Source organism: Galendromus occidentalis, unplaced genomic scaffold, assembly GCF_000255335.2.
Source record: "Galendromus occidentalis unplaced genomic scaffold, Mocc_1.1 scf7180000076295, whole genome shotgun sequence".
Taxonomy (NCBI): Eukaryota; Metazoa; Arthropoda; class Arachnida; order Mesostigmata; family Phytoseiidae; genus Galendromus; species Galendromus occidentalis.
Genome location: NW_003804284.1, coordinates 385,076 through 399,134, shown reverse-complemented (window position 1 = coordinate 399,134; position 14,059 = coordinate 385,076). Strand labels below are relative to the sequence as shown.

Sequence of the window (14,059 nt, the reverse complement as noted above, 5' to 3'; positions counted from 1 at the left end):
TTCGGAAGCGTCCTCATAATTGAAGTTCTCGCCTTATCAATTTATTGGCGGCGATGTTTCTATAGAACCCAGGTGATCGGTCATTCCGTATTTGTAAAACAGAAGCTTCGCAAAAAGTTTCGTAGTGGAACAGATCTCAGTCTCGCGGATCTGGTTTCGTGATTATCTCGCCGATCTTACGCGATCGACGTCAACGTATAGTGGCAGTGCTGAGTGATTTCTCCAGCCGGTCAGAGGAATGCTATCAAGAAATTAAAACTTTATTTCATCTCTGCTCTAGAGGAGGAACCCATCAGGCGTAAATCAAGCGTACTTAGGGACGAAGACGGAGTCGGAGATGTGACAATGGTTCACCTTGTCCCTGGATATTTTGGCGTAGCCATGTTGGCCCCAGAGCGGGCCCCAAGAGTTTCTGATGATCCAATATTTGCCTTGAGCATTCGAACCATAGCCGACAACCATGACTGCGTGGTCGTATGCTCCGGGCTCGAGGTTGTCGCAAACCGCACTCGAGAAAATATCATCTTCACCCGGCGTGAAGTCCTGCAGACCGGTCATGTTGGTCCACATGTATACTGCGACGGGTCCGCGGAAAGCAACAGCTCGCAGAAGAGCTTCATCGCCATGGAGAATCTCATAACCCACGAGATCTTTCATGTCGAAAAGGTCCACATAGGGTTCACGGCAAGGCTCTTTCGAAAGCGTGTAAGGATACGAAGCCTCTGAGGGGATCTTCTGCTTCTCGATCACGAACTCCAGTGCCTGGAAGAAGCAGAAGCATATGTAGAAGTTTTGACGAAAGATTCGTCCCGGTCCTCACTGGGCTTTGCAGCGGTTCCGGAACCGCAGGAACCGCACCAAAAATTCAGTTCTGGAACCGCAGGGGAGACATCGCTCAATTCCAGGGGGAGGCGATAGAAGGGTTCTTCGATTATCAGTCCTCTGAGAGATTTAGTGCTTCAATGCCCGTTCTAATTGGAGAAGGGCTCCTCCGGGAGCGAGAGCCCTCTTCCAATCATCTCGCACCCGGGCATAATGAAAATCCTTCGAGTCGCGCGAGTTTCAGAGGGACGAGTTCCCCGGATGGGGGTACTTTTCTCTTGAATGGAGGTCCGATCGCAGTATGAACATGCACGTATGCGACTCAAGCTGACACAGATGATCGTGGTCTGATTCGTGAAGTTCAAAGAAGTGTAAATTTTTCGAGAATCCATTGCAAGAATGAACCGATCTCCATACGCCGATAGGCCCAAGAGCTAGGTTTGGAACTGGTTCGGGAAAAATTCCGACCAAGCACAGTGCGTCGTTTGTACGGAGGTGAGCTCCTTGGAGTTCGATATACATACAGTGGCGGTCAAAATAATAGAGCCACCTAAAAACTTCTTCTTCTTTTTTCGGAGGTCCGTAACATTTTAGAAAATCTACCGAATCGGACGTTTTTTTTTTCAAATTGAAGAGAAATGGATGGGCTTTCCAATGAACACGTCACTTCAGACATTTGAATACGTTTTGAGGGAGTTACAGCCGTCTCAGTTTCGCTCATTTTCGAAATTTCCAATGTCATTTCAAAACCCTCATAAGTCGGGACGAGGGTATCGCATGGGCTCGGTGTGGTCGGCATCTTGTAGCGCAGGAAAAGAACTGTCGATTCGTATATTTACTTTGAAAAATCCGTTCACCTGGAGCTGGGAAAAAAATCGTCTGCTATTTGGAAGTAACGGTCGAAAAAATAGAGCCACCCTCCATAATGGAGCTGGAGGACGAAAATTCGACTCTCCGTTACTTGCATCGGAAAGCTCGTCCTCCGTACAGCGGAATCGCTCTTCTATTTTCCGAAATCGGACCAGTTTTCGAGGAGCTATGCAAGGATCAACGAGACGACCTTTCGCCTTCCCTTCCAGCTCTATTATGGGTGGCTCTATTTTTTTGACCGTTACTTCCAAATGGCAGACGAATTTTTCTCAGCTCCAGGTGAACGGATTTTTCAAAGTAAATGGACGAATCGACAGCTCTTTTCCCGCGCTACAAGATGCCGACCACACACCACACCGAGCCGATGCGATACCCTCGTCCCGACTTATGGGGGTTTTAAAATGTCATCGGAAATTTCGAAAATAAGCCGACAGAGCGTCGAGCTGTCGAAATCGGCATGAGTTCAGGGCATTGCGGAAAATCGACGTCGGATGGGAGACTGTCGCTTCCGAGACTCTCCGAATCACCGACCTTCCGAAGGCTGGATAAGTTCGAGATAAAACAGATCCCAATTGATGAAAGTGTTTTTTCGCACGCTTCATATTGTCTCCTACTTCGATCCCTGGATCTCAAGAATGTAAGAAACACGAGTACCCGAAACATTTGCTGACACAGCACGGAATCACGGAGGACAGCCCCATCCCCGGATCTTCGATCCCCAGAACCGAATCGTGAACGCCAAACGTCAACCGGGGGTCTCTGCGAGACCCACTGACAGAACTCGCCGCGGAGGAGGAACGTCCAGCATTCCGAAAGGAACCTGCGCGGAAGAAACAGGAACAGCTTCGGGAAAAATCATTCCTTCCCACGAAGAATTCATTGAGGAATGATATAGCAAGATTGATTTTCGAATCTAACTTCAGCATTAACCAGATCGTGGCCTCCGACGTCCTAAGAAAGTTGCTTTCTGGGAGGTACCCAAGCGACCCACCGCTCCCGAAGGCACACAATCAGGCGTTACTTACGAGGAGATGCTGAGATTATTAAAGAGAAACTTCGCATCACTTTTCGGGAAGCTCGCGCGCCAAATATGCAAACTGGGACTGGACTCGGACCCCGGAAACATGGATCGATGGATTAATGAATGGTTGATCCGAGGTCCCATTGCTCAGGTGCTTCCATAGCTTACCATTTGAATTATGAGTCACAATGGTCACGAAAGCAGTGCCCGAGGGAACAAGGTTCGCTCCTCCAAGATCCGAAAACTACTCAACTACTTCCACGAGCCTCAAGTTCCCCACGACCATCATCACGTATCCTAAGTGGAAAATCGCTTCGACTCCGGGCCTTACCCCTATCCTTTCCTTGCACACGAACAGTTCAAGATTATCGCATTCGATGGAAAGGGACGGGGTCGAACTTACCTTATCAATGTGACCCCCTTCACAGCTCCGATTGTCTGCGCAATTCACGAGATATTTCTCTGAGAACCTCTGCTGCGTCCCTTCTCTTGCGCAGTAACGGAACTCGAGGAGTCCTATCGTTGCGAAGGCCCAGCAGTTCCGAGAGCATGCGGCCGTACTGGCACCTTGGTCTTTCGGTGGTGTGAGGCACGGATTCGTCCGATAGTCGACGGAGGCTGGAGGTTCTCCCTCCCAAAGCTCGGGACCGAGATACTCAGGTGGCGCGGAGAAATTCGCGGTCGGAGGAAGAGCCCCAAGGAAGCCCGAGCGCTCTTCAGCAGTCATGTCGGAGAACATGGTCGGACCCCTTCGCCACGTGACAAGCTTCAAATCGTAGAGAATGTTGTGCTCGATGTTGTTGCGTGTGGACTCCTCGTATATCTGACGTCGGAAAGCATCTTCAACGGACGAGTAGTTTTTGTTGAATTTACGCTTGTACGATGCCCAGTCCGCACTTGAGAGACACCACAGACCGACGACGAACGCGACGCGGAAGAACATGGTGATGTCTCGGTAGGGCCTCTGATCGAAGAATCCCAGCTGATCCGCAGTGGCCGTTTGGACTCTTTTATTACACACAAGCGACCGAGGCTCGAATATTGAGATTATCGAGGAGTCTTTCTGCACCAGATAGCGTGTGCAATCGCTGGCCTTCAATCGCCTCGCCGACAGAGATTCGGACGGGGAAAAAACTCTATCGCTTCGTGCGTCAACGGAGGCCACACGTCAAATACAAGCTCTTTCCCGCGTCTACTGAGCGGGTGAAATGTTTGATAAACCATAATGAGGGAATAGACCGCCATCGACGGCCCTTCTGATCATTCGCCAGCGTCGACAAGATTCGACGCGATTTCCAACATTCATCCAATCATCGCCATGTTCCAGTCGACGTACTCACTCCTTATCTCATGAGAAACCTCGCCCATGAATTTTCGCGTCGAGGTCGAGATTCGCGCCAATGCCAAGAACTGGCCGCGATTCCTAATCAATCTTTGATAGAGTATCATGTCAGACATTTTAGACCCGTCAATGCCTGAGAGTTGGTGATTCTTTGCAGCTATCTCAAGAGGGTCAGCTCGTAAGTGCATCGCTTTCTGAGCGCAGTAGCAATTGAGCGGAATTTCTATCTACGATCTGGAAATGATGACTCCAGGGGTTGAGAGGTGAGACAAGAGGCCCGACATGTCAGGTTCTGTTCGGCACTGAATCCTTCCTGGGATGGAAATCGGACAGCTTGGGTTAGGCTTCATGGTTCGCAGCCCGACTCGAGTTAATCTACATTCTCCCCTGCCTAGGATTCGGATAGCCTAATACTATCATGCTCCGTTCGTTCTCACCGAACCCTACCTCACACTACTTCGCGCGAATCAGCTGGCTCTTCAGCAGGGTCTACTGATCATTTTCAAAGGAGTCGTCCGAGAAAAGAGTTGAGAGAGCTGGGAAAATGAATATCGGAAGGAAGATGAGAAGGCATAACATGAAGGCTGCGGTCTTCTGAATTAGACTTCAGTTGAACCCCAGACCACGATCGAGTCGAGTACCATAGATATTCATCACCGCGGCCTTCATCACTCATTGACTCCGAATTCACTCATATTCCATGAACTCACTCTTGATTCTGGTCATCCCCTGCAGGCAGGAACAAGTGAGACAGAGAGTCCTCCATATAAGGTTGTTCCCTCGAGATTTTCCCCTTCAGCTCGGGCATTCGTCTTTCAAATATGAGCTTCTGTGAGACGACCCTCTCGCGACAGAGGACTATCTATGCATTCTATGCCTCCGAACACCCCCGAGATACGCCAAACGTTCTCGACATTTTTTTCTGGTTCCCACAGACTTCACGTCCACCAATATGTCTTTCTAGATTCGCATCCTCCGAGTTCTAGGGAATTTTGCTTCCCCCAATCAATCCTTATCCTCACAAGACAGCGAGACAATCCACATCCCGTACACCGCAGCGAAGCTCCCGGTGACATTCCCAACGAGGTTCCAGACCGATGATAAACCCACCTTGCAATACCTTCCTTCGGCTCTGAGTCCTGACATCGAGGTGCCCTCCGATGATGACTAATATCTCAGAGGATTCCGCTGGTGCCGAAAAAAGAATTTTCCCATAATCTCCCCGACGCGACGCTAACGCCTGTGTTCTATGTATACATATAACAGATTTATTCATCAGGTATTGGCAGCAATTGATATCTCTGTGTTGATGCTGGTGAGCTCTTCCACCGCTTCCCTGAGAGAGGATTTTAGGGTACATGTTCAAGTCATAATATGGTATCTACCTATGTCGGTAGAACCGCAGAGTTCGCGTGTGCATTCTTCAGGCTCAAAACAGCCCGGACTCAAACACATAAAATGGTGAAAGCCATGCCAGGTCACCCGACAGACGATGCCAAGCGCGTTTAGCAGTGCGCCGACGAAGCTCTTCCCCCCGCTTCTTCTTCGGGCTATTCGTCTCCCACATTCGTCGCTCCTCGAGCAGCTACCGAAGAGGCGTATCTTATTTTACTGATGATCTGGGGGTGCGCTCCGACTGTGTCCACATCGCAGCGCGGCGGCGGTGAGAGCGACCTCCCGCTTGGAGCACTCCGATGGCGGCAGCTCTCGGAATTTCGGTGTGTACTCCGAGCCCCGAGGGTCGATATTTCATCGGGCACAAGCGATTCGTGTGAACGAGCGCCATCTCCCCTTTCTACCATTCTTGAGTTGAAATCGCGGGAACTCCATCGTCTGGCATTCTGCGGATTCATCTCCCTGTCGAGGGGAACAATCGTGGGAGATTCGAGCGGAGTTGGTCGGACTCTTCCTTCCGAATGAATACGAATCGTTTGTCTCACAGCGCCGTAAGAGAGTTGGCTCCAAAAGCTTTGACGTCATCAATCCCGCCGACTTGCCGTTTTCCCGCAACGCGACAGGAGGTACGAGCCCGTCTCGTCGATTTCAGTCTGCGCAACTTCGTTCCGGTTCAGCGTGACCAGGTAGATCGCCATCGCCGTTCCTCACCCATGACTTATCGAAAAGTCGCTCGTCAGCTCGTGTACTAAACGGTAATTCCGATGCCTGCCCGCAATACTGAAAGCGCGTCGAGAGCTTATATGAAATGTATTCATGATTGTGCAAAATGTGAGCACCCAACTCGAAGGAACTCGGCTAGAGCAGAGCTATATAAGCAACTCCACATATTCCGAGATATCATTCGCACTGCAATATATTTGGAAACCTCATCTACGATCCTTGATATTGATTTCCTATCGGGCTGAGGGAGCCCATTCAAAGGTTGAGGGAAGATCGTTCAGAGCCCCCTCGAGTCACTGATAATTAATTTCATGCAATTGAGCATTGCACACGATTTGCGAACTTTTATCAGTCAGAGCAATACCGATACCGCAGTTACTTGAAGCCAATCGCCCGCGCTAGAGAAGTCGCATGATGATATTCAGCTGACAGCTGTGTGACGGACCGTGAAACCGAGAACGCCCTCTCGACTGTGGCGAATACTTTCCTGAGCACACTGAAAGCAGCGATCTCTATCCCGCCCCCGACCCTTTCCGGAGTGCCCAGCCGTGCTCGGGACACTATGTGACTCCAGTAGTACCAGCTGAGTATCTCGCCAGCCGAGGATACGATGCTTATTTTTTGTTGAAGGAACTCGCTCGGGAAGATCCCCTGTTCTGCGAATAGTGATCGGACGACACTATTCCAAGTATTCGGACATATGTGCAGGGCCGTACCCAGCATTTTCTCTAGGAGGTAGGCTGGGTTTGGACCCGTGTGGGGCTGTGATCCAAAATGGTGATCCGTTCCTCTACTCACGCTCGACGAACAATTCCCGGGTGCGGGGGAGGGCCAGATCCCCATCCAGCTCCTGGGTGGATAGTGGGTAGGCTGCTGCCCAGGTATCTTCCTTCGGTATCACGCTATGACTCATTCTCAGCGACCGTCGAGACTTCGTGACCGACAGGCTTTCGGAGACCCTAAGCAGTCCCGAAACTCGCTTCTGGGAAGGGGAGTTTTTCTAGAGGCGAAACACCGCATTCTCCTGTGGCCGGACATATTGTATCGGGTGACTGGGTTCAAATCCGAGCAATAGAGGTTTTTCTTGGAGCGCCCGTCGAGAGCTGGAACGACGGAAAATCGGCTCCCCTGCTCGCCTGCGGTCTAGGAAAGTTGGCACAAGACTCCGAAAGCTATCCGCTCTCGGAATTCTAACATTTTTGAGGTCCTGAGAGAATCTGTTCTTGTGCGATCCATTCTGCTCTCCACAGTGGGCTCGCGACAGGAAAATGTCAGAACTTACAAAATCCATTTTGGGAAGAGCTGATTCATTGAGCCGAGCCAGCGAGATCGATCGAAAATACTAACAGCTCCTTTACTGTTATTCAGATGGATTCATTCGTGTACCAGAACGACCTCGGAACTACCCACTGCTAATCAAGTTTTATGACTGAGCGCCCACAGAACCTCGTCTTGACCTTCGAGCCGCCCCCAAAACTCCTTCACGAACATCTGACTCAAGGAAAACTGCTGATTCGAGACTTTCTGCATGAAGTCATGCCCCCATGCTACCACGAGAGGAGACAGAATGCCGGATATTTACGAAGCTCGAAGTTTGCCAGAGGTTTATTTCTGAATCCCATTCCCATTCTTGGATAGCCCCAGGGAAAACTTCCCCCGGAAGACGGCCGCTCGAGCTGATGGCGAAGTCTCCAGCAGAGTTTGTCGGTTCCCCGCGACTCCTGAGCTTGAGGCAAGGGAAGGCGAGTCTTTGAGTACATGGAACAAGAGATAGTCGATCCAGCGCATCGATAGCTCGCCGTTTGACCGGGCAGGGGCGTCGAGGGCGCAATCCACGAGATCCCTCATCAGTTTTCACGCTCGGTATTTCTTCAATATTGATGGGAGAAACCTGAAGTGCCGAATGCCGAAAAAGTTCTCGAGCATCCCTGAGAGCTCCGGCTCCGCTTCATCGCTTTAGTGATGCAGAAGCTTGCCCACCGGATCGGCGAGAGGCTCTTATTGGTCGGATAGATAAGGGACGGATTGTGCAATGTCAATGCGGCGTAAGAAATTCCTCATTTCTGTCCGAGTTCCGGTGACAGACGAACGGCCTTTCTGAGTCAGGTGAGAAGGTCCGGCCAGACCTTCACGCATCGCTTAGCGCTTTTGGTCACAGGGTACGTATATTTAGCTCGGCCGACTTCTTCACAGACTTGTCGTGATGTTCCAGTCGACATGTTTCTCCTCCGTGCGGCTTCAACTTCGGTGGGACTAGAAGGCGCAGAGCGGAAAATGCCGTGGCGAGAGATGGATATGGACAGAGGGGCTGTAGAAAGAAAACTAGAAAGTGACCTGTCGAAACCTCATAACGTAGGAAAATACGACGGCGGAACGATAGGGTGCTCGAATGCTCCCGAGCTGTGCAGAGGTTCAGGGGTTGCCGTGGATCTTTGATCGACCGATGATCATGGATCTGTTTTGAAAATCAGGCGGTATACGACTCGGATCGGCACGATCCTCCAATGCGAACTTCGGTGTGGGACCAGCTGTTTCGGACAGCAGAGTCTAATTATTGTGAGTCGTTCTCACACGCGCGACAACTGACTCTACCTCATTCCAAAATTGGTCAACCTCATCCGGATTGTCGATCAGACTACCGCGGGTCGTGTAACGGCTTTGTTTGGCTGTCAACCTCTGCATCGGTTCACGGAACACTCCGAAGTAGCCCGAAAGATTGTCTGCGTAGAATCCAGCTATTGTTGTTCACGTTTCACGTGCCATGCCACTGCCTGAGTGGCGAGTGTAATCATCTCGCTGGCGACGGGTGAGATGGACGAAGCATCTTAATGCCGCCGGGTAGCATCCATTAGGATTATCATGTCAGCCTCCATCGTTTCCCAGGTACTCGCGCTTTCAAACACGTGGGAGATTCTTCTTCCGTATCTCAGCACCGCGGAGATGCGGTATATGGTCATGGAGCTCCTGCGTTCCCTTTACCTATACCCATAGTGTACAAATATACGATACTTGGAGCGGAACTCCCATCCTACGACGATCCGCGTATATGCCCGTGAACACTTCCGTGTATCGCAAAACGAAAACACATTATCGAAACCCCACGAATATTCGGTTTTCATTCATTATGGTCTGAAGCTGGGGCGTGATGACAGAATAAAGAAACCGGGAAAATATCGAATCGTCGGGACTACTTGTACTTAGGAACGAACAAATAATCCGATATATGACAGTGATTTGCTCTATCCCGGGAAATTTTGAAGTACCCTTTCTGGCCCCAGTCCGTACCCCACGAGTTCTTCACGAGCCAATATTTTCCGTTGACGTTGGATCCATAACCCACGACCAAAACTGCGTGATCAATCACCCGTGGTCCCGCCTGGTCGCAGAAATCATCGCTGAAGATATCGTCGTCGTTCGTTGTCCGGAAAGCAGTCAATTTCGTTCCTCCGGTAAGCATGTAGACAGCGACAGGTCCTTGGAAGGCTACAGCTCTCAGAAGCTCCTCATCACCCTGAAGTCTATCATAGCCGACGAGGTCACTCATGTTAAATGTGTCGCTTCCGGGCTCTCGACATTCTTCATAGTGAGTCGTGTAGGGATACGATTCCTCCGAAGGGATCTCCTTCGTCGCGATCACATGGTCTAACGCCTGAGAGGGACAGAAAAATAAATGTCGTCACGTATATGTCGTCATGTAGTATATCGTCCTCACACCGAAGTGCCGCCTGGAAGAGGTCTCATCAAAGAGAAGACTTCCGCATTCGAGTCAATCGCAAGAAATCCTCATCTCGAGATGGGGTCTACGTGGGGTAGGAGGTCCTCTCAGTCACGATTCCACATGCGCAGGTGGAACAACCGGGTATTTCACATCAGCGAGAACGATATAGAATAATCGAGAATCGGGAAACGAAATTCACCTTATCAACATCTCCGGCTTTGCAGTTCCGATTGCCTGCACAATTGACGAGATACTTCTCGGAAAAACTCTTCAGAGTCCTGTGCTGCATGCAGTAATGATATTCCAGGAGACCAGTGGTGGCAAACGCCCAGCAACTGTTTGCGCATCCTCCAGAGCCGTCCTGGTTTTTCGGTGTCGTGATGCACTTGCTGTCCCTCCAATCGATAGAAGCCGGAGCTTGGAATGCCTGGTAGAATCCCGAACCGAAGTGTTTGCGCTTCATGAAGAGCTTCCTCGTGTCAGTGCGAGCTCCTGCGAAGCGCGATCGTTCTTCCACGGTCATGTCAGAAAACACCGTCAGACCTTGACGCCAGGTGGTGAGCTTTCGCTCATAGAGAATGTTGTGCTCGGTCATCTCCCGCAGAGACTCCTCGTATATTCTCTGTCGGCGAGCATCTTCGTCCGGGGGGTAGGTCTTGTTAAATTCTCGCTTGTACGATGCCCAGTCGGCCCTAGAGACACACAGCAGAGCAAGAAGAACAGTGGCAACGCCGAACATTGTGACGCGTCGGCAGCACTTCACGTCAGAGACTCGATGCTGAGCGACTGGAGCAAGTTTTATACTTCAAGGCCGCGACGAGAGATTCGTTTTCAAGATCGCGAACGCGGGAGCTGGGTAACCCTCACGCTCAGTCTGTCCGTGGCAGCGAGCTCTCGGTGGCCTAATCGATCAACACGTGATTTCTGCAGACGGATCCTCGACTCCGTATCGGCTGGATTAACTAGCGTCTTACGAATTAAATACGTGACGGCTCTCTGTATCGTGGGCGTTCTCTCGAAAGGCCAGACGGAGTAGCTCTCTGTCCGACCAGTCGCCAGATTTTGGCGGACGTGACACCTCACTCCGGGAGAAAATGAATAGAATCAGCGGAGGATGATAATCCTATTACTCAGAAAGCTTCTATGAGCTCTGGACGTCACGGTTCGGAGTGAAAAAACCGTATCGTATTGTGAACTTATCGAGCTCTTCATATTCCTCTCTACACCGCTCATCATGGAACATGTAGAGCGCAGAGCGCACATCGCCGTTTCGTTTTCCTGACCGCGTGATTTCCTCGAAAGCCGTTCGTTTCGTTCGCTGCACGCTGCTCGGAGCTACATTTCTCTAAAAATTACATTATAGAGGAGCTCTTCGTCGAGGTCAAGCCCAGGATGCAGGATGGAAGGGAAATGTGCCTCCCACACGGGGCGTGACATGACGATGTGGCACCCGGAGCGAGACTCGAGAATTTCACCCATCCTCGGGATCACATACTCAGACTCCATGAGAGATCTAATGGAGAGCCTACTCCTGAATACGCTTGCGGACTGACGCCAGTATAGGAACTTCTTGCGCGGTAAAGGGAATAAATGTATTATGTAGTCTAACGAATTCGTCTACCGGGACGTGCAAGGAACGAAAAACACACCGATGGAAGAGGTTTCCTCCCAGGCCTCTTGCTTCGATTGTGGAAGACAAAAAAGGATTAGACTTCGGTCGAAGACCATCTGATGAGGACGCCTCAAACTAATGATATCATAGATATGGTATCTGGAGATATAGTATGGTATCTCCATCGTGAGCCTTTGTTCACCGAGATCTCGAGCATAAATCCGTCTTGGAGGGGAAGACACATGCTCCCGGAGAGAAAGAAGGAGTTCCCCTATAAGCTGGGATGGAAGCTCGCCGCTGAAATCAGATTGTAACGAAATTAGAATGAGTAAGTCCACTGTGCATTTCAGTCCCGTGTTTAGAAACATCAACCACGTCCGTCCCGGTTCCAAACGAGAAGAGTTATTATATAGTATTGTACTCGAGAGCCGCTTGAACTCTGGAGGCAAGCGAGGTTATTGTCATCATAATATGTATACATCTAGACCTGAATAGTGGGATAATAGGAAAATTCCGGTGTGGTGGGCTCCACAATCTGGACCCGAGTCAAATTCCGTTGCGACGTAATAGTACGTCATAAGTCACGAGGCTCGGTGCTGAAGGAAGTCCTCATGGGTAGTGTAGGACACTATTGCTCATCTCTCGACGCGTCCGCGGGGTCACTCGACAGCGTAATCTCGGCGTACAACTACACTCCGAACGCGACGATCAATGACGATACTCCAGCAAGGAAATTTTTTGGTCGTGATATCAAGACCCCGTTCGACATCTACAAGCCCGTGAAGGATTCGTCGCCGCATACCGCATATCAGAGATCTGTCAAGGATCAGTACGATGCTCAACATGGAACGCGCGAACGCCATTTCTCGGTGGGGGAGACGGTAACCGTACAGCTGTCTAACGGTAAGCGCGTTCCTGCCACGGTTCGGAGTTTCCGGGGGAAAGCTATGGTCGTCCTGGACTCTGACGACGGACTGCTCGTGCGGCACCGCAACCAGCTTTGGAAGAGATCGTCCGGAGGGGCTCGAGCCATCCCGGCAGAGGTCCCGCCAGAGGGGAATGGATCCCTTTCGAGAGAAAACGACGACTTGGAAGAATTCTTCGGGTGTCCTCTCGCCGTTCTCTTCCCACCGACAACCAAGGCTCCACAAGCACCGTTAGTCCCCGAAGATGCCGATGACGCGTCGGAATATGCACTAACGCCTGACGGCGTGCCGGACTACCAGCACGGGTTTGACGACTCGGTGGGCGACGCAGTGCCAGGGCCGGCCGTGGAAAGTGAAACCGTCGAGTTCCGAGAAGGCATTTCCGAGCCGCTCGGGCTGGAACAAGCATGTTCACAGGATCCGCCGCAGCGTCGTATTCAACCCGCTCGAGAATGTAAAACTCGCAGTCTTTTCGGTTGGGGATGGTCACCAACTTGAGCGGGGAGATGTAGGGATGCTTGGTCGTAGTAGAACCTTCTAGCTTAGGCCGGTCAGGCTTCTATGAAAGTCCAATAAAGTTAAGCGTTAGCGCTTCACTAATCAGAAGTTGCTGACGAAGTTACCCACAGCAGTCCACGTTGTTCTCAGTACCCTTCAATTGAATTGTTGCATAGTACGAAAGATGAGATCATACTTCGGAGACCATCCTCATGAAGCTCAGCTCGCTGCAGGTATTTCCCGTTTTCGACCGACCGCATGGAGGCCATCCCGTCGAAAGGTATTTTTGTTGCATAGTTTGACACCGGAGGCGCCGATATTCGCAGAGACTGATAAGTGGGCGGTAGAGTCCGCAGTAGCGATGAGACTGCAATACGACATCATTGCGAAATTATTTTCAAGCTGGTAAGAGTCTAGAAGCTATGATAACTCCCTCGCCGCCATAATGCAGCGGTAAGAGAGCACGAACAAGCGTTTGCTTTTCCATATTCTACGATGCCGATTCATATCTAGCCTCTTAAGTTATTGCTGATTGAGAGCCATAAAGAAAGAGAGGAATAATTGAAGTCCTCCGGGGATCAGCCTGAGGGCCCTCGTGACGCGGCGATGCGGCTGCATGCGTCGAACGCCCTATCTGCTCAGCCAGCACGCGGAATGCTACGAGAGGAAAGATACAGGTTAATATGTACTACTACCAGTAGCTCTGATGTGGGGGATACGCATCGCAGGGAAGAGCTGACGGATCTCATGAGTTCCGTTGTGAATTGTGTCATTGATGCAGCTCAACCGGCGCCCCCGTTCTAGTTCATGCATTTACTCCAATCTTCAATTCAAAATATTATTAATCATGTAGATCATATTTCAATAATCACGAACCAAGATTTCTCGAATAGAACATCAAAAGTCCTTCTCATCGACGGAATCTTGAGGCAATCCTCATATTCGGAACTATCACTTTCACGTCCATTGCAGATGATGCATACGGTTATACAAAGATCAATTCAATCCGTGGCTGGACATGCCTCAATTTTTCGTTCTGGACGGCGCTGCCATCTGTGGGGCTCTAGGGCCTAGGGGGTTCGCGGATGTCAACGCGCTTCCCGAGTCGCGAGAGCGAGTTGTTATAAGTCAC

At 50.6% G+C, this 14,059-nt stretch overlaps 2 protein-coding genes across 2 annotated transcripts; both read right to left on the bottom strand.

Moving 5' to 3' along the window:
• Positions 1 to 303: 303 nt before the first annotated feature.
• On the bottom strand, positions 304 to 6,148 carry LOC100902578 (cathepsin L1-like). Its single transcript, XM_003738705.1, has 3 exons — positions 6,053 to 6,148; positions 3,117 to 3,677; positions 304 to 762 (listed from the first exon to the last, which is right to left on the bottom strand). Exons 1-3 carry the CDS (start codon positions 6,146 to 6,148, stop codon positions 304 to 306), a joined length of 1,116 nt encoding a protein of 371 aa, XP_003738753.1.
• A 3,118-nt stretch (positions 6,149 to 9,266) lies between these two features.
• LOC100899060 (cathepsin L1) lies at positions 9,267 to 10,800 on the bottom strand. The gene is made up of 2 exons (XM_003738682.2): positions 10,091 to 10,800; positions 9,267 to 9,822 (listed from the first exon to the last, which is right to left on the bottom strand). The coding sequence occupies exons 1-2, from the start codon at positions 10,628 to 10,630 to the stop codon at positions 9,361 to 9,363; spliced, it is 1,002 nt and encodes a 333-aa protein (XP_003738730.1). The 5' UTR covers positions 10,631 to 10,800; the 3' UTR covers positions 9,267 to 9,360.
• Between the last annotated feature and the right edge of the window lie 3,259 nt (positions 10,801 to 14,059).